The sequence below is a fragment of the Diceros bicornis genome, chromosome 5, assembly GCF_020826845.1.
Source record: "Diceros bicornis minor isolate mBicDic1 chromosome 5, mDicBic1.mat.cur, whole genome shotgun sequence".
In the NCBI taxonomy this organism is placed as follows: domain Eukaryota; kingdom Metazoa; phylum Chordata; class Mammalia; order Perissodactyla; family Rhinocerotidae; genus Diceros; species Diceros bicornis.
In genome coordinates, this window is record NC_080744.1 from 12,000,855 (window position 1) to 12,019,772 (window position 18,918).

The following is an 18,918-nucleotide window of genomic DNA, read 5'->3' on the forward strand; positions in this document are numbered from 1 at the left end:
GATATTGGACAAGACAATGGCTGATAATTTTTCAAAACTACTGAAGACTTGAAACCACAAATTCATGAAATTCTACGAACCATAAACACAATAAGTAAAATCACTCCCATGCACAACAGAGCAAAACTGCTGAAACCTAAGACAATGAGGAAAGTGTAAAAGCAACCAGAGGAAAAAGACACATTACCTTCAAAGGCACTGACTGACCACTGATTTCCCCACTAAAAAAACAATCTCAATGACACTGCATTGAAATATATTCAAAGTGCTAAAAGAAAATAAGTGCCAACCTAAGATTCCATTCCGAGCAGAAAAGCAGAGATAACCTTTAAGAACAAAGGTTAATAATAAATAATAAATAAAGATATTTTCAAACAAACAAAAATTCAGATGATTTGTTACCAGCAGATTGGCCCTAAAGTAAACTGAAATACGGAAGCAAAATTATTCTAGATAGAAGATGATAGATGCAGGGGAAAAATACAAATGGACCAAATACGACAATTAAAAGACAAACATTGTCATACCGGTTAAAAAACAAAACTCTATTACATGCCATTTTCAAGAGACATTTTTAAAACAAAATAGTATAGAAAGTTAAAAATAAGAGATGGAAAAAATATATAACATGCATATATTAGCCAAAAGAAAATTAGACATAATATCTAATAGTAAAATGTTGACATCTTTCCCTTTGAGACTGGGAACAAGATAAGGATGCCTCCTATCACATTCCCATTCAAGAACACAATAAGGAAAGAATGGGGCGAAAGGTGTAAAGACTGGAAAATAAAACTAATATGTTTTACAGATGATATGTTTGCATATGGAGCAAATCCAAAAGAATCCATAGATAGATTATTACATTTCATAAGTTTAACAAGAATGCTATATTACAGATCAATATACATTTATCAATTGTATTTCTACCTACCAGTAACAAAAAGTTAAAAATAAAATTATACTAGAATAGTACCTAAGATAACACTAAGCAATACCAAATATCTAGGAATAAATCAAGCAAAAGATGTGCAATAAGGCTTCTTTACAGAAACCATGAAATATGGTTTGAGCAAAAGGAATGAAGATCTAAAGAAATGGAAGGATGTACATGTGCATAGACGAAAAGACTCAATATTGTTAGGACATCAGTTTTCCCCCTACTGGTCTATAAACTCACTGCAATCCCAATCAAAACACAGAGGAGTTACCATGGAAGTTGACGTGCTGATTCTATTAGGTTAAACCATATGAAATTGTGAAATTTGACTATTTTGATCTACAAAGAAGTCAATTTTCATATATTTCAACCCAATATATTTGGAAATGCAAAAAGTCAAAGAAATCTCTGAAAATTTTGAAAGACCAAAAGAATTGTTCTACTGGATTTTAAGACATTATGAAACTATAGTATTTAAGACAGTATAGTATTGATGCAAGGATAGATAAAAAGGCAAAAAAGTAGAAAAAGGGACTCAGAAATAGATCCATCCATAAATGGATCTTCATTTTCTACAAAGCTAACACTGCAAAGCAATGGTGAAGGGATAGCCTTCCTATTAAATGTTGCTGGGAAAATTACATATGCATATGGAAAAAATGAAATTTGGTCCCTGCTTCATATTATATACAAAAATTGCCTCCAGGTATATTGTAAATCTAATTTTAAAAACAAAACAATAAACCTTCTAGAAGATCAAATAGGGAATATCTACATGACACAAGAATATGAAAAAACTTTCTTAAAGAATACAAAAAGCACTAACCTTAAAGAAAAAGGTTGATAAATCAGACTATATTACATTTAAGAACTCTGTTGACCAAAAGACAATATTTAAGGAGTGTAATAACAATGCAGAATGGGAAAAAAAAATTGCCACAAATATAACCAAGAAAGGGCCCATGTCAAGTATATGTAAGAATTCATACAAATTAATGAGAAATAAAACAGAAACGCAAAAGACATGGATGACAAAAAGGAAATCCAAATGGTTAATAAACATATGAAAAATGCACAATCATGTTAGTAACTAAGAAAATGAAAATCCAATCCCAATGAGACAATACTACATGCCCACTAGGATGCTAAAATTTTGAAAGTCATAATAATACCTAGTGTTGTGTGGAACCCGCACGCACTGCGGGTAAGTAGTATAACTACTTTGGAAAATTAGTTTGGCCCTACAGCTGAACACTTGCATACCCTATGAACCAGATATTCCACTCCTAGTTGTACATCCGACAGAAGTACGTATAAGTGTGTACCAAGAGATATGTACAAGAATGTTGAAGGTTGAGTCTGGCCCCGTGGCGTAGTGGTTAAGTGCGAATGCTCTGCTTCGGCAGCCCGTGGTTTGCAAATTCGGATCCCAGGCGCATACCAACGTGCTGCTTGTCAAGCCATGCTGTGGTGGTTGGATGGGCCAGAGGAGGATGGGCCAGAGGAAGATGGGCACGGATGTTAGCCCAAGGCCAATCTTCCTCAGCAAAAAGAAGAGGATTGGCAAAGGATGTTAGCTCAGGGCTAATCCTCCTCACAAACAAAAAAAAAAAAAGAATGTTGAAGGAAACAGTATTCACAATCACCAAAACTAGAAACACTCAAATGTCCATCAACAGTAGGATGGATAAGCAAATTGTAATATATTCATGTAACTGAGTACAAAATATAAAATGAGCAAGCTAGAGCCAAATGCAACAGTACCTAATATTCAGTGAAAGAAGCTAGATATGAAAGAATACTACTGTATAGTTCTATTTACATAAAGTTCAAAAAAATAGGCAAAACTAAACAGTTAATGTTTAGGGACACATACTTATGTGAAGAAACTATACAGAACTACAGGGAAGTGATTAAAAGAAAAGGACAGCGGTTACCTTCCAGGGGAGGCAAAGGCACAAGGAGGACTCCAGGATGCTGGAAATGTTTCTTGACCTGGTGATGGTTACACAAGTATTTGCATTGTCATAAGTCATTAATCTGCACATTTGTATTTTGTATTTTTCTTTTTTTTTTTTTTGCTGAGGAAGATTCACCCAGGGCTAACATCTGTTGCCAACCTGTCTCTTTTTTTGCTTTGAGGAGATTAGCCCTGAGCTAACATCTGTGCCAATCCTCCTCTATTTTGTATATGGGTCACTGCCACAGCATGGTTGACTAGTGGTGTAGGTCCATCTCTGGGATCCAAACCTGAGAACCCAGGCCACTGAAGTGGAGCACACCAAACTTAACCACTATGCCATGGGGCCGGCTCTGTATACTTTTCTTCATCTTTTTGTTTTTTTTTGAGGAAGATTGGCCCTGCACTAACATCTGTTGCCAATCTTTCTTTTTCTTTTTTTCTTCCCAAAGCCCCAGTACATAGTTGTGTATCATAGCTGTAGAGTTGTAGCTCTTCTGTGCAGGACGCCACCTCAGCATGGCTTGATGAGCAGTGAGTAGGTCCGCACCCAGGATCCGAACCGGCAAACCCCGGGCCACTGAAGCGGAACACGTGAACTTAACTGCTATGCGACCGGGCCGGCCCTCTGTACACTTCTCTTGACCCCTGCTTTATTTTACTATAAAAAACTTTAACATTGAACAAAAATTGTGAGTGAAAAGATGAGCAGGTATGAATACACATACATTTTTAAACCTCTTCAAAACAAAACTTAGATTAAAAGAAAAGCAACAAAATGAGAGCTGTATTATGCACAATGAAGGTGGAAGGACAAAGTTTAATATCCAAGTTACAATAACATGTCACGGAAACCTACATGAACAGTTCTCTGTACTTAATGAATACACAGCATAGGGAAAAGAAATCCAAGGAAAAAAATATAGGTCAATACTCAAAAAATTTATAATGTAACTAATATTTAGGAAATGCAAATGAAACAACTCTAAATTATCATTTCATTACTATTATTTACAAATTTACATTTATTTTTACATTTATTATTATTTACAAATTACCTACTACAATTAGGGTGCAGGTAAAGATTTTCAGTCACTGGTAGCACTGAAAATTGATTCACTATTTTTAAAGGGCTGTCTGATGTATTTCAAGTAATGTTCTTTCCTGACAATGTATTTCAAAAATAATAATAATTTCAAAAGTACATCTAAAATAATTCTCACCTTGCTTGAGAATTTTGGGGATCTATATTTAACAATGCTGTGAAATCTTGTGTGGCTGCAATCCAGTTTTCATTTTCATAGTAAAACATCCCACGTTTCAATAAGGCATCTGTTCTTTTGGGATCATAAAAAATACACTACATGGGGTCAGGGGGTTGGGGGAAGCACAAAAACATATCACATAATTAACAAAAAAAAAGTAAGTCAAGTATATAATCCCATAGGAAATTAAATGGACCACAACCACATTTTTAACTTCAGATTACATAAGATCAAACTACTTTTAGATGCCCAAACTTTCAGATTTGTATTTAAAGATTATGTCTTTAGAAAGTCCATTTATCATCAAATTCTAGAAAGGGGAGGTTTTCTGAGAGAAAAACAAAAAACAAACAGCATATACAAGAAGCCAAGGCTTTTTCTCACTAAAATTTTTACCGATAAAACTTCATAAGTGAATTATTCAACTAGAGTGGGGTTATACTGGATCTATCACAGCATTTTATCCCAATTAAAGATGATACATATTAGACCACATCAGGCTGATTCAATCAAGTCAAGTATGGATTAATCTAGTCCCTAACATGGTGGAAAGAAAGAACTGGTATTGGCATGGTTCATTCATTTCACATTGACATACAACGCAATAGAGCGAACAGATTAAGTCATTGTATACTCAGTTGTAAAGCTCCTTGCCTATTGATAGTGGGGGGAAAATTGAAGCACAAAGATTAGCAAGTATTTTAAAACAGAAAAAAAAAAACCATAAAGATTTTGAAGCTTGTTCGACCTCAAGTTGCTGCGTTTGTCAATTTTTAAACTATTGGTGCCAGTTGGAGGAAAGGAACAGAAGAGATAATCTCAATATCTTCAAAAGAGATTTTTGGTCACTTCTAGACCAGAAGTGACCAAAACTTACAATATTCTCTGGAAGCAAAAGAACCTCAAGTCTGTGGCTATCACGGATTAAGAAACAGGGTAGGGGCAGGCCTGGCGGTGTAGTGTTGTTAAGTCCACACGCTCTGGCCCGGGGTTCGCAGGTTTGGATCTCAGGGGAGTACCTACACACTGCTCATCAAGCCATGCTGCGGCAGCGTCCCACATACAAAAAATAGAGGAAGATCAGCACAGATAGTAGCTCAGGGACCATCTTCCTCAAGCAAAAAAAGGAAGATTGGCAACAGATGTTACCTCAGGGCCAATCTTCCTCAAAAAAGAAAAAGAAACAGGGCAGTTGGCAACATGGAAAGCTAAATTATTTAAATAACTTCTAAATTCTCATTTGTGTTAAGAGCTGAGAATTTAGAGTTAAAAGTAAGGAGATCAAAGTTACGATTCTGCTACAATCGGGGGAATATTTTGCCTGACTTTAGCTTCAAAGTACAGTTTAGCCACAAGTTCACTTCCTCAAGGGAATTCCCTGATATCCCCCAACCAAATATAAATTACCCCCATCATCTCCATTTCCTTCACAGCACTTATCATAATCTGTAATTATATATTTACGTAGGTATTTATTTCTTTAATATCAGTCCTTTAAACTACAGGCTCCATGTAAGCAGGAAACATGTCTGTTTCATTCATCAATATTTATCCAGTACATTATACAGTGCCTTAGTCAACACATATTTGTGAGTGAATGAATGAATGAATGGGCCAGTGAGCATAGCTTCTTTGAGAGCAAATGGGCTTGCTGCAGAAGAGAATCAGCTATGTCTCAAGAGTTAAGAAGTAGAAAACGATTTTCTCTATTGTTTGAAGGGAAGAAACAATTTTCAAAGGTTTCTTTAACCACTGTTTCACTGTTCAAGAGGAGATAGCTGGAAAAGTCAAGCCCCCTCAGAGCTATCTCAATGCTCCCACATCCAACTCTTTGACATAAATCCATTCATTCACTAATAATTAAAAAAACCATCCACATGGTGTTAATATCAATTCCAGTAATGAACGCTCTAGGTCCTAACCTATAATGAATTAATTTTGATTATATAACATATATGAAAGAATCAACAATTTCTATATTAAGATGAGAATATCAATGATGTAAAATACATCAATGGCAGCATTATATGTGATAGAGCTTACTTTAGAAAAGTCATCAATGGCCAATATTTTGTTTGCTATTTCATGCATCTCACCCCTCTTGAAATACAGATCAGCATCCGTGGGCTTACACTTAATTGCCTGGGTGTAGTTTAGAATTGCCAAAGTAACGTCTTTTTTTCTCCTGAAAATTTCTGCCTTTGACAAATATGCCTCTAAAGAAAATTAAAAAGGTAAATTTTAGTGTTACAGTCCTTCCATTAACTATGAAAATTTTAAAAGAGTAATCCCTCTCTCTCCAAAAATGTAGTCTTAGAATAATCTTTATTATACTTTCTTAACCATTTAAGTAAGGTTTTTTTTTTCACTTCAACAATGCAAAATTTATTCTCAAAGGCAGGATAGATACTCATTTATTGTTAGAAGCATTTTCAATTTCATTTTGAAGTGACAAAAATTACCTTTTACCTTTTTGTATGTCTGAAATGTTTCATAATCTTTTAATGTTCACAATAAAAAGTTAGATTTGATAGCACAAAATTTTATGGACTTTTACAGACATCAGTATAGATCAAAAAAACATTTATTAAGCTCACGTTATATTCTAGGGGTATGTTTTAGATGCTGGGGATACAAAGATGAGTACAAAATTTCTCATTCCCAAAAAGGTCCATGTTTAGTCATTCAAGTTGGTTACAGGATGGTACATAAGAGCAAGCATATAGATTTCATCCAACCGAGAAGTCTTAGGAACACTACAACTCTAATTCAGAGATATGTGGTCAAGGAAAGATTTGTGAATCACTTCTATAACTAAAATTTTTAAGTTCATATTCTTCTTGTGGGATGAGCAGTAAGAAACGAATTTATTGTAATGTATACCAAGTACATTAACATTTCAAATCATGATGAGTATTTTGAAAACAATGTAAGATCACAGAAGTCCTAAGTTGACAATATCAAGAGTAAATTTAACTTAGGAATGTCACAACCACTTTTGGAGACTTTTATCTATAGATTTATGTATCTTTATAATACCACTAAATGATCAAAGCTTAAGTAAATATATAAATAATATAACTGTCTGCAAAGATAACCCACCTGCATTATTTTTATTATGTTTATTTATATAATTCAAGTCATCCAAAGCTTCACTAATTTTGTCTTGGAAAAGATAAATGAAATGTCGGTGCCAATAGGCATTGAGAAACAATGGCTCCAAGAGTATAGCCTAGAAAATATATGTATAAATTCAATTAAAATTGATTTATTAAAGGAAGATAACCTATCAAATAAATTTTTCAAACATTATTGATCCCAAAGGCTTTGTATGTGTATAGTATAAAACAGTACCTCTCAATCTGACAAACTAAATCTAGTGTTTCTAATACTAATTATTTGAAAATGCCAATAATTATACTTTCACAATGCCACATGTATACTACAACTATTCATTGTTCAAAATTCTAGTAAAAATTAACTATATAATTATAAGCAAGTGTAAATTGTTAATATTGTTATTTTGATTAAATAAAACTTACTTCCTGTAGATCATTCATGGCACTCTGTAACTTTCCCAGTTTCCTATAAATAGCTCCACGCCTACAATATGAAAATGCAGGATATTTTTTCTTATTATTTATTTCTTCAGTCAAGATCTCCACTTCGGATTCATAATGTTTAACAACCTCTAGAGGAAGATCAGACTTCAAAGAATCACTCAGTTCTAGTTTTGGTGGTTCTTTCACTCCTTCAGATAAGTCTTTAGGAACAGATATTTTAACAACTTTCTCTCTTGTAGTTGTCTTCTGACGTTTATACTTAGAGAACATACCAAGAGCCCATGTTCGAGGGTCGCTATTTTCTGGAATTCCTCCCTTACTTTGGACAAATTTGTCAAAATTTAAACACAAAGGTAGGCTGGGACATGGAAGTGGACGTTCATGTAATGGAACTTTGAGCAAATATTTCTTCTGTCCAGGAAGGATTCCATGAGACGTTGATCTAGGTTTTAAGAGAGTGATTTTTATATTACAGAAATATAATTATTTTTATAATCAATGTCAACTCACCCAAAAACAAAATTACTATTTCTCTGTTATTGAAATAAAATTACATGCTACTTTTATGCAACCCAAGTCTTCCTGTTCATTCATTAAAATTGTAATACCATATGAAGAATCTCTGTAGAGTTTATGAAAGCAGAAGATTGTTATTAAGATATATTCTCCCTAGAGTAGAAACAAGGGATCAGCGCTCCTTTCAGGTTTAATTTATACTCCCACCCCCAACCAGAGGAATTACAATGGAGAATTGAGGAGACAAAACTCAATATGAGAAAGGAAATGCCATCCAAGAGGTTGGATAGGACATGAACTTGAGGAAGCAGGAAGAAGGAAATATTTGACTACATAGCAGTCTACCAAGGAAACATCCTAGACTTCACCCTTCTTTAGTAGGCTATCAAATTAGATAATACCTCATAAGCCCTCAAATGCTACATTTCTAGGATTATCCTCCTCAAATTCTCCATTTTCCACACAGTTTTCATTCAGTGACATTCACCGTATGGCTGGTACTGTACTAGTCACATGAGATAGAATAAACACATTCTATTGGAAGAAAACAAATTGAAACCCCATCATTTCAATAATATTTACTGAGGGTGTACTAGGAGAAAGACCTAATTCTAAACATTCGGGGAATAAAAATGAGAAAAGTCAGCATCCTTCTCTTCCCTGACTTTGAGACACTCTCCACTCCTCTCCACATTCTAGTGCAAGCTGCTATATCTCTTTTGCCTAGAGTACAATAACTTCTTAATTCTCTGCTTCTGCTCTTGCCCTTCATCTCATCCATTCTCCACATGGCAGCCAGCATGTTTGTTTGTTTGTTTTTGAACAACTGTAAATCAGATCATGTCACTCCCTCTAAGAGCTTCCCCTAGTACCCAGAAGGCAAATCAAGCTTTCCTCCATGGTCTACAAGGCTCTACATGATGAGGCCCCAGCATATATCTCTGGTAACACTACTCTCCTTTCCCAGTTTTCTAGCCATGTCATCCAAAAGAAAGCCTGAAAGCTATTGCATTTCCAGCTCTTCTGACTGGCTGGCTCTTTCTCATGGCTTCTTCTCAATTCATATTTCTGATCAAATGTCACTTTAGAAAAGCCTTCTGTGCCAGATATGATTTGTTTCCACCTCCACATTCATCTCTACCCTTCTCTACCTTGCTCTCTGCCCTGGGGCACTAATCTGTACAGACTACATTCACAAGATCCCTTGCTCTCTGTTTTCTAATAGAGTATGTACTATTAGGAACCTTGAAGAGGGAGGGAGGAGAGTGAAGTCAAGGTATTTATTCTTCTGGCTCCTTCCTGAAAGGTTGCCTCAAACTGGCTATGATCCTTGACCAAAGATTATGCGACCAAAGATCACTGCTTCTTTCAAGGAAATCCTTTCTATACAACTCTTTTATTCCAGGCTCTAGTAATCACTCCCTCTTTTTGTCCTCTCAGACTTAGGGACAGAAAATGGCTCTATTATTTCTAGCCCCAGGATACTACATTATCATTTGTGGTTTCCCTCTGCCCTGACATCTTTGTAAATTGCCCCTTTATTATGCTTTCCTAGAATTATCCTAGATTGAGAGTGCTGTCTGTTTACTACCCAGACCTGGACTGATAAAGTAATTGGTACCAGAGGTGGACCCACGAAATACACACACAAAAGGATCCTGGGATAAACTTCTTGCTGGGATAAAATAGGACGCAAGTAATCCATGGTATGTGATGGTATCAAAACTTCTCAAATTATCCCCAGTGTTAGCAGGGGGCAACGTTCAGGTGGAAGGCAAGGCATTGGGAGACCAAGCAGCTATCACTTAGTCACTAGGACAACATTAATGATTATAAACATTGTGGAATCATTTGACTTCTTTCAGACGAAAAGAGAAGCTCCAGTACCTACTAAATGCCCAAATCCCCTAACCCTTGAACACCAAGGTAATGAAGCTACTAGGAAAGGAGGATGAAACTAAAATAGTGGATACGAACATTTGAGCAGGCTGAATGAGGCTGAGAATTTTGAATCTCCAAATCCACTCGTCTTCCCTTGATGGAGGAGACTGACTGGCTGAGGGATTGTCAGATTCCCCAGTCTGAGAGACTCAACTCTCTCCTGCATAAATATCTTTCAATGACAACACTGTGACATTGCCTCATACACTATATCAGATCTGATTTATGCACTTCCCCAAATCACTCAGCTCTTGACCTCCTGAACCCTCTCGTGGAGCTACACCTACTAGAGTCCCTCAGTTCCCCACATACCTCCTCCATATAGGTGGCCTTGGATGGGTGGCTGCTAGCCCTAGCCAGTGCAGCCTTGGCTAGAACTTCCCTGGCATATTCTGAGTGATTATCAAACTTTAGCATGCATCAGAGTCACCTAGAAGACTTGTTAAACACAGATTTCTGGTGTATTAGCTGGATTTGGTGGACACAATTACCACAATAAACCACAGGGACAGAATGGCAATCACAGAATCTTAACCCACAAGGATCTGAGGCAATAACTAAATGACTACAGGTCCTTAGAAATGAGATAGATGGGCAGCCTGCTAAGGTGTTCTTTGACTTACATAGGTGAAAAACTTCTAGGTCTTCTGGGCATAGGTCTAACCAGCTATAGTAGGGGTTCACAACCTCTTACCCAGCTCTCAGACCTAAGCCAGTTCACAGTCTAAAACCACTCACTTGACAGGAAGGCCAGGCCAGGTCGCACTGAGGAAGGATCTTGCAATGTGGCATAGGTGTATTCAGTGAATTTTTCCTAAAAGCTTTCAAAAGTTTGAGAAAGTGAAAATACCCAAACCTTCTAGGGATTAGTAAATACTGCCTCTAAACTTATGCTGATCCACAGATACCCACTGTGAGTGCCACTGAAGTCCATCAATCAAATTAGGGAATTATGAAGGTCAAGTGACATAAATAATTCTGGCCTGAAACCATCTAACAGTAGATCTAGTAAGACATGGACTCATCCCACGATAATTTCCCTAGCCCCAGAATGTGTAGTGGGAATGAATCAACTTAATAACATAAACTATACAGTGAAGGAGATAATGGTAGTGAGGTCAAGTGGAAATCTCTGGAACTGCCCTCATTCCATTCCATACCACCATCCACCAAGATAGTATACCAAAAAGACTACCAGGGAAATTACAGGTTAGTGACACTAAGGAAACTACGTCACCTCCTGCTTGGGAGATGATAAATTCTGCCTCTCTTGGAAATGTAGTGGCAGAAGGATGGGCCAACAAAACCAGGACTGAGACTACAGATTTGCTTTCAGGAGCTGGTCAAGTTTGGAAGTTTTGATAGTGGAAGTCAGGGCTAAGGTCAGTTATCCCAGAAAGGGGCACAAGGCGATATATCCACAGGGATGGAGAGCCATTAGCAAAAGGGCTGGCCTGGATCTCAGACCAAGTGTGTTACTTAACCCTGGAAGACAGAACACTGGCAGAGATCCAAGAGGCTGGCAATTCACAGAAGTCCAGGTAAGAGGGAAGGCAATGGGTACAAGGGAGCCAAGGTGGGCCAGGAACCACCAATAAGCACAGCTTACTGCTGCATCAGTGAGCTGCTGAGGAAGGTCTCTGCAAGTCCCTCACTGGCTGGTCCATCAATATTGGGCTCAGAGACCAAAGCCAAGGGAAACTTCCAGAGAAACGGTGAAGCTGCAAAGTTATTGTAGACACATGGCACCCTGCCATGACCTAGCTGACGGGGGGAGGCAACAGGGGTAAGCTATAGTAAAGGGACTGGAGGAAATGCATGGGTCTGGGTCCTTAATCAGCTCAAACGGCCTTCAGTAGGAGTTACTCTCCACAGTCAAGATCTGACTTGATATACGAGTACGTACGCAGTCTGTTTCTAACCAGTTAAGGAAGCCAGCCAGAAAGAGTGTGATTAAACAAGCTTAAAGCTCGGATATAAAATGGTAAAAAGAATATTTTTGTGTTACCCAACTTAAGATTAGTGAAAAAAGATCTCAAACTATAGGAATAAAATCATTTTTATAGCTGCTCCATAAACTTGTTTTAAAATAGCAATTATTTCAGAGCTACACTTTTGTGGTAAATTAGTTTAAATTCAGATTTTTTTAAAAAAAAACAAGTTAGGAACTCTGTATTAATGTGTTATCTTAGATAAATACTCCCACAGTTTGTTGTATTGCCTCCACCAAAAGGCTTATCCTATGGATCCTGTTACACCTGTTGGCAGTATATACAAATTTCAAATTCAGTTGTTAGAAGGCAAATAAATCTCTTTAAATGGTGAAACTGTATAATTAAAATGATAAAAGGTCAGTAAGCAGTAAAACACCCCACTGAAGTACTGTTTCATCTGCTTACATCCTTTATATAGATAGAGGTCACTTAGGTCATGGCCAAAGTGGTGCTGTGTATTATCTTTTCCAGGATGGTGAAGATTCATAATACTTTGAAATCAGAAAATGTATCAAAAATGTATAAGCAAATTTCTAGTTCTGATCTAAAACATTTGTCAACTTAGAAAAATCTACCAGGCTTCTAAAGATGAGCTAACAAAAAACGTTTTAGGTATTATATTTGTTGCAGGGGAAACTTAAGCACAAGTAACGTGCAGAGAATCCAGGATTGGAATGGCGTTCTCCACTAAGGTTGGTCTCTGTTCCACTCTGGCCCTCACACTTACACACAGTTATTCCCCAGTCTTCTACGGGACAATGTCTCCCCACCATGATATAATTAACCCTTCTTCAGAACCAGTAAATCTTTATAACAATAAAATGAACAAAACATTTATGATTCTCTTATCACCAGGAAAGTCTTTACTGTTCAAAAGGGCTTAAGTTTAATAGTTTTTTTGTCATCTAGGGATATCTAAAAACAAATAAAGCCCAGAGCTTTTTGGAACCTATTTTGCACAACACTTGGGTTATAAAACAGTTATGTCCTGAGCACTTAAATATGAACATAACTGGAATTTCAGTTGTTGTTATTTTAGGTACCTCCATATTTTTAAACACGCTAGATACTATTACCTCCAAGAAAGGAGAAAAATTAATTATTTCTTATGATGAGGCCTCAATAAGGGCACAAAATATACAAAAAAAAAAAGCAGCTCGTCTATCTAGATTTATTACTCAATACAATAGTTTAAAATTTTAAAACAGTTAAATTCCAACAATCTATTTCAACTTTTCAATAGGTGGTGTTTGTCTGGAGCAGGAGTTTGTTTTCTGGTGCTAAATCGTTTCAGGAAAATAACTTGGTAGATTTTACTTCTATCTACTGAAAGATTTCATTTAGCCATCAAATTGACTTAGTCTTACTTCATGTCCTTAAATCAGCCCCACCTTTAACTTATAGTTTGAACCATTCACAGGTTTATATTATTAAATATCCAATATCAAAATTTAAGAGATTGCCATTTATCTAAGAGTTCAGCATATTTTCAGTGCTGAATAAAAGAATAACTCCAATGAGTGAAATTACGAAGTTAGGGTCAAAACCACGATACATTACTTAAACTATAAGAACTACTGATTAAACAAGACCTTGTAAGCATTTTTGGAGGCTTGGATAACTCCTCATACACAGTCATAAGTTTGCTGAGTTTCAATCCTTTCTTCCATTTCATCTTCTTTTTCTTGGGATAAACAATGTAACTAATGCCAGCTTTTCTAGATGCTTCAATGAGAGAGAGAGAGAGATCTCTCAAACCGTGTTTGTTCTGAATGTTATCTAAGATGGTATCTATATTTTCTTTCACAGGGATGGGTTCCTCGGTTTCATTTTGCTCAGTCATCCGACGCTCCAACTCCCTTTCTTTCTGAAATATCACCTCATTTATATTGCTTTGCACGTCGTCCTTAATCTCTAGTGGAGCTACAGCCTCCACCTTTCTCAATTCAACCGCAGATTTTACTCTCTTATTAATAAGGATACAAAGAGGCAGAAAAAATATAAAATCAATTTAGTTGCTACGTTTAAAAATAATTTAGCTACAATTACTATTAATGTAGTTTGGTCACTATTGAAAAATTTAAAATCATGTATTCTTGACATTTTTCAAAAGTCAGCTTATAAAGTTAATAGTGGGTTAGTTAAAGCAAAATACAATAATTTGGTTGGTCACAGGACATTTTGTTAGCTACATAAAAATAACACTATACAGTAAATATGCATTAATTGTGATTTTACATATTCTTAATTAAAAGAGAATGCTTTTTACATATCCAAATAAAGTACAAGCTCTGCTTTTACTTTCAAGGCAAAAAAGTTGGTAGAATGGGCAAACATTATTAGAATACCTTATCCTATTGGTAGAATGGGCACAAATTATTAAAATGCCTTATGCTATAAAATCAATTTGTCAGTCTGTTTTCAAAAGAACTTTAACAACATTGAATTTCTATATGACAGTATTCAAATATTCTTTACAATAATTTTCAATTTAATATTTACAAGCTTAAGTAACAGAATTTCAGCCAAAAATTTATTTGATCTCGTCATTAAAGAATCAACTTAACTTTTTTTTTTTTTTTGATGAGGAAGATTGGCCCTGGGCTAACATCCATGCCCATCTTCCTCTACTTTATATGGGACACTGCCACAGCATGGCTTGACAAGCAGTGCATTGTTGTGCACCCAGGATCCGAACTTGCAAACCCTGGTACTCTGAAGTGGCGCAGAGCACGAGCACTTAACCACTGCGCCACCGGGCAGGCCCGATCAATCAACTTAACTTTTAATAATAATATTAATATTATAACACATGAATAACTGTAAATAATTTGCAATAATTATTCATTAGTACTTGAAACTCTAACAACACTCATTACTAATAAAAGATAGACTAGTTCCAATCCTTTGAGACTAGTTCCTGCCTATTGAGCCACTATCAACAAATTAACTGCATTTAATTTTGCTAAAAAATAATTCGTTATAGAGATGTTTTTCTTTATAGTGAATTTAGGCCCAAATTCCAAACATAACAATTTCATACAAGCTAGTTATATACTTCAAGATGTACTAAAGTGCAATAGAGATATTGACCCTCCATTACTTACTATACTTCCCTCTATCTCAAGAAACACTAACTCAATATGTAATTAGCAAAGAGGATAGAGAAATACATAGACTATATGTTACATGTAGGTGTATATATCAATAAATATAAACACATATGTATATATCAAAAAAGCATGTGCCTAGGGGCCGGCCCGGTGGCGCAAGCGGTTAAGTGCGCGCGCTCCGCTGCGGCGGCCCGGGGTTCGCTGGTTCAGATTCCGGGCGCGCACCGATGCACTGCTTGGTAAGCCATGCTGTGGCGGCGTCCCATATAAAGTGGAGGAAGATAGGCACCGATGTTAGCCCAGGGCCGTCTTCCTCAGCAAAAAAAGAGGAGGATTGGCGGATGTTAGCTCAGGGCTGATCTCCTCACAAAAAAAAAAAAAAAAAAAAAGCATGTGCCTAAAAAAAAGTAGAACATAAGATACTCATTCCCCACTTGCTGACTAGATATGGATTATGCAGAGAGACCATATGCAGCTCTGTAGAACACTCAGGAAGGAATCACTGACAAAACCTATAACTATAAAGCAAAGATACCAGAATGGGTTTGGGGTTTTTTTCCAGCTTTATTGAGATATTATTGACACATAACATATGTAAGTTTGAGATATACAATGTGATGATATGACACACGTATATATTGTGAAATGATTATCACAATAAGGTTAGTTAACACCTCTATCCTCTCACATCATTACCATTGTTTTTGTGTGGTGATAACATTTAAGATCTACTCTCTTAACGACTTTCAAGTATATAGTATGATATGGTTCATTATAGTCACCATGCTGTACATTAGATCTCCGGAATTTATTTATCTCATAGCTGGAAGTTTGAACCCTTTGACTAACATCTCCCCATTCTTTCCCTCCCCCACTAGCCCTGGCAACCACTATTCTACTCCATGTTTCTATAAGTTGAGCTTCTTTAGATTCCTCATATGAGTGAGAACAGACAGTATTTATCCTTCTCTGTCATTTAGCATAATGACATAAGATCCATCCATATTGTCACAAAAGGCAAGATTTCCTTCTTTTTTACAGTTAATATTCCATTATATATATTTATTACAAGAAAAGAAAACTACAGGCCAATATCCCTGATGAATATAGATGCAAAAATTCTCAAGAAAATACTAGCAAACTGAATTCAACAGCACATTAAAAGGGTCATACAACCTGATCACGAGGGTTTATCCCTTGGAGGCAAGGATGGTTCAACATACACAAATCAATAAATGTGATACATCACATTAATAGAATGAAAGATAAATATCATATGATTATCTCGATAGATACAGAAAAAGCATCTGAAAAAATTCAACATCCTTTCATGATAAAAACTCTCAATAGATTTGGTATAGAAGGAATGTACCTCAACATAATAAAGGTCACGTAGGACAAGCCCACAGTTAACATCATACTCAATGGTGAAAGGTTGACATCTTTCCCCCTAAGATCAGAAATAAGTCAAGAGTACTTACTCGTCCACTTTTACTCAACATAGTACTGGAAGTCCTAGCGAAAGCAATTAGGAAAGCAAAAGGAAAAACGGCATCCAAATCAGAAAGGGAGAAGTAAAATTGCCTCTATTTGCAGATGATATGATCTTATAAAGAGCAAACGCCAAAGATTGTACCAAAAAATTATTAGAACTAATCAATGAATTCAGTAAAGTTGCATGATACAAAATCAACATACAAAAATCACTTGCGTTTCTATACACTAACAATGCAGTATTTGAAAAAGAAATAAGGAAAGTAATCCCAGTTACAATAGCATCAAAAACAATAAAATACTTAGGGATAAATTTAATCAAAGAGGGGAAGTATTTGTACACAGAAAATTACAATGATGAAAGAAACTGAAGGGGGCGGAGTCAAGATGGCGGCGTAGGCAGACTCTGAACTCACCTCCTCCCGTGGACACAGCCAATTTACAACTACTCGTGGAAAAATTACCCCTGAGACAGAACTGAAAACTGGATAAGAGGAACTCCTGCAACAACGGACAATCCTAACTGGGGTGGAAGAGGCAGAGACCCCCTTCCGGACAGGAAAAACGCCGCCTTCACAAGCCGCCAGCTTCACGGCCGCCGGGAGCAGCTCACAGGTATGCACCCTCCCTGGAGGCGCGGGGCCCTGAGCCGGGGAGCGCCCCCGCTGTGGGCATTTTGTGGACCCAGCACAATCAACACCAGCGGCATAATATCTGACTGTGCCTGCTACTAAAACACTGGGGAGCACCCCCAGAAAACCCGGTTCACAAAGAAACTAAAACTGGCTCTTAAAGGGCCCGCGCACAAACTCACCCGTTCCAGAAAGCATCCTAAAATCACCAGAAAGAAAGGTGCACAGTGCTTTGGTGACAACAGACTCACCTAATAGGCCCTGAGTGCATCTCGGCGAGGGGTGAGACCTCTCCAGGGACCGGGACATTGGCGGCAGCCATTGTTGTGGCCTGGTGTGAGCGTGCTGACACAGACGCCATTGGAGTTCTCCCTGAGGCCAGCTAGCCCAGGGTCTGCTCCACCTGCTAGAGCACCAATTTAATCCAGCTCAGCCAGGGCAGGCAGCCCATCCTAGAGAATGGCCCCACCCAACAACAAGGCCTCAGGCAACATGTGGGCCTGCATAGATTGGTGACTAGATTCTCTGCAGCCTGGCAACTGAGCCAACTTGAGTGGGGCAGGGTGTGCACAAGGAGTGGGTGGAGAGTGTGGGGCGGTGGCGGAGTGTGTGGGGCTCCCGCCGTGGAGAGACTGGGTCCGCTTGGGGAGGTCGGGGCACGCACACGGGGCAGGACTGTGTTGACTGTGTGTGTGGACCTGTGGGCAACAGGGCTTGTCAGCTGCAGAAGACTTGTGCTTCTCAAAGACCCACATAGGAGGTTTGTCCCACCTTCCAAAGCCTGAAACAATTGGGTGTTCCTGTGCCCACCCAGCTGCAATCCTCAGAGAGCTGACAAGAGACATAATAGGCTAGAGGCTTGCAGCAATTGTAAGGCCCTGAGCCTAACAACCTGCCACGCTGGGGGCCTACTCAGTTAAAAGAAATACTGCAACACAAATGTGGTATTAGAACTTACAGCCAACTGTGCTGGGGTGCCCCACACCTGATAAAGAGACTGAAGGGCCCACAACAACTACAAGCAGCTGAGCATTACAATAGCTGGCCAGGAGCATAACTCAGCCTCCCTGGGCACCTATAGGGAGAGCTAACAGGCCACAATAGAAGGACACACGTAGACCACATAAGGGCCACCCCTGGAACATTGAGAACTGAGGGAAGCACACTGGAAGCCTCCTAAGGCATCACTTACATAAGGTCACCTATCCAAGAGCAGGAGACGTAGCTGACCTATCTAATACGTAGACACAAGCCCAGGGAAAGAGGCAAAATGAGGAGGCAAAAGAATACATTCCAAGTAAGGGAACAGGACAAAGCCCCAGAAAAGGAACTAAGTGAAACAGAAATGAGCAACCTACCCGACAGAGAGTTCAAACAAAGAGTGTTAAGGATGCTCACTGATGTGGGGAGAAGAATAGATGAACTCAGTGAGAATGTCAACAAAGAAATGGAAGATATAAAAAAGAACCAATCAGAAATGAAGAATACAATACTGGAAAT

At 37.7% G+C, this 18,918-nt stretch overlaps 1 protein-coding gene across 1 annotated transcript in view; it reads right to left on the bottom strand.

Annotated features, from left to right (window-relative positions):
- TTC6 (tetratricopeptide repeat domain 6) overlaps window positions 1-18,918 on the bottom strand; it is a 194,293-nt gene that overhangs the window by 70,513 nt on the left and 104,862 nt on the right. Inside the window, exons 10-14 of the mRNA XM_058540688.1 lie at window positions 13,772-14,145; window positions 7,708-8,170; window positions 7,268-7,397; window positions 6,209-6,381; window positions 4,124-4,260 (exon numbers count right to left, since the gene is read on the bottom strand). Coding sequence (XP_058396671.1) covers window positions 4,124-4,260; window positions 6,209-6,381; window positions 7,268-7,397; window positions 7,708-8,170; window positions 13,772-14,145 — 1,277 coding nt within the window. The remainder of the gene's footprint in view (window positions 1-4,123; window positions 4,261-6,208; window positions 6,382-7,267; window positions 7,398-7,707; window positions 8,171-13,771; window positions 14,146-18,918) is intronic.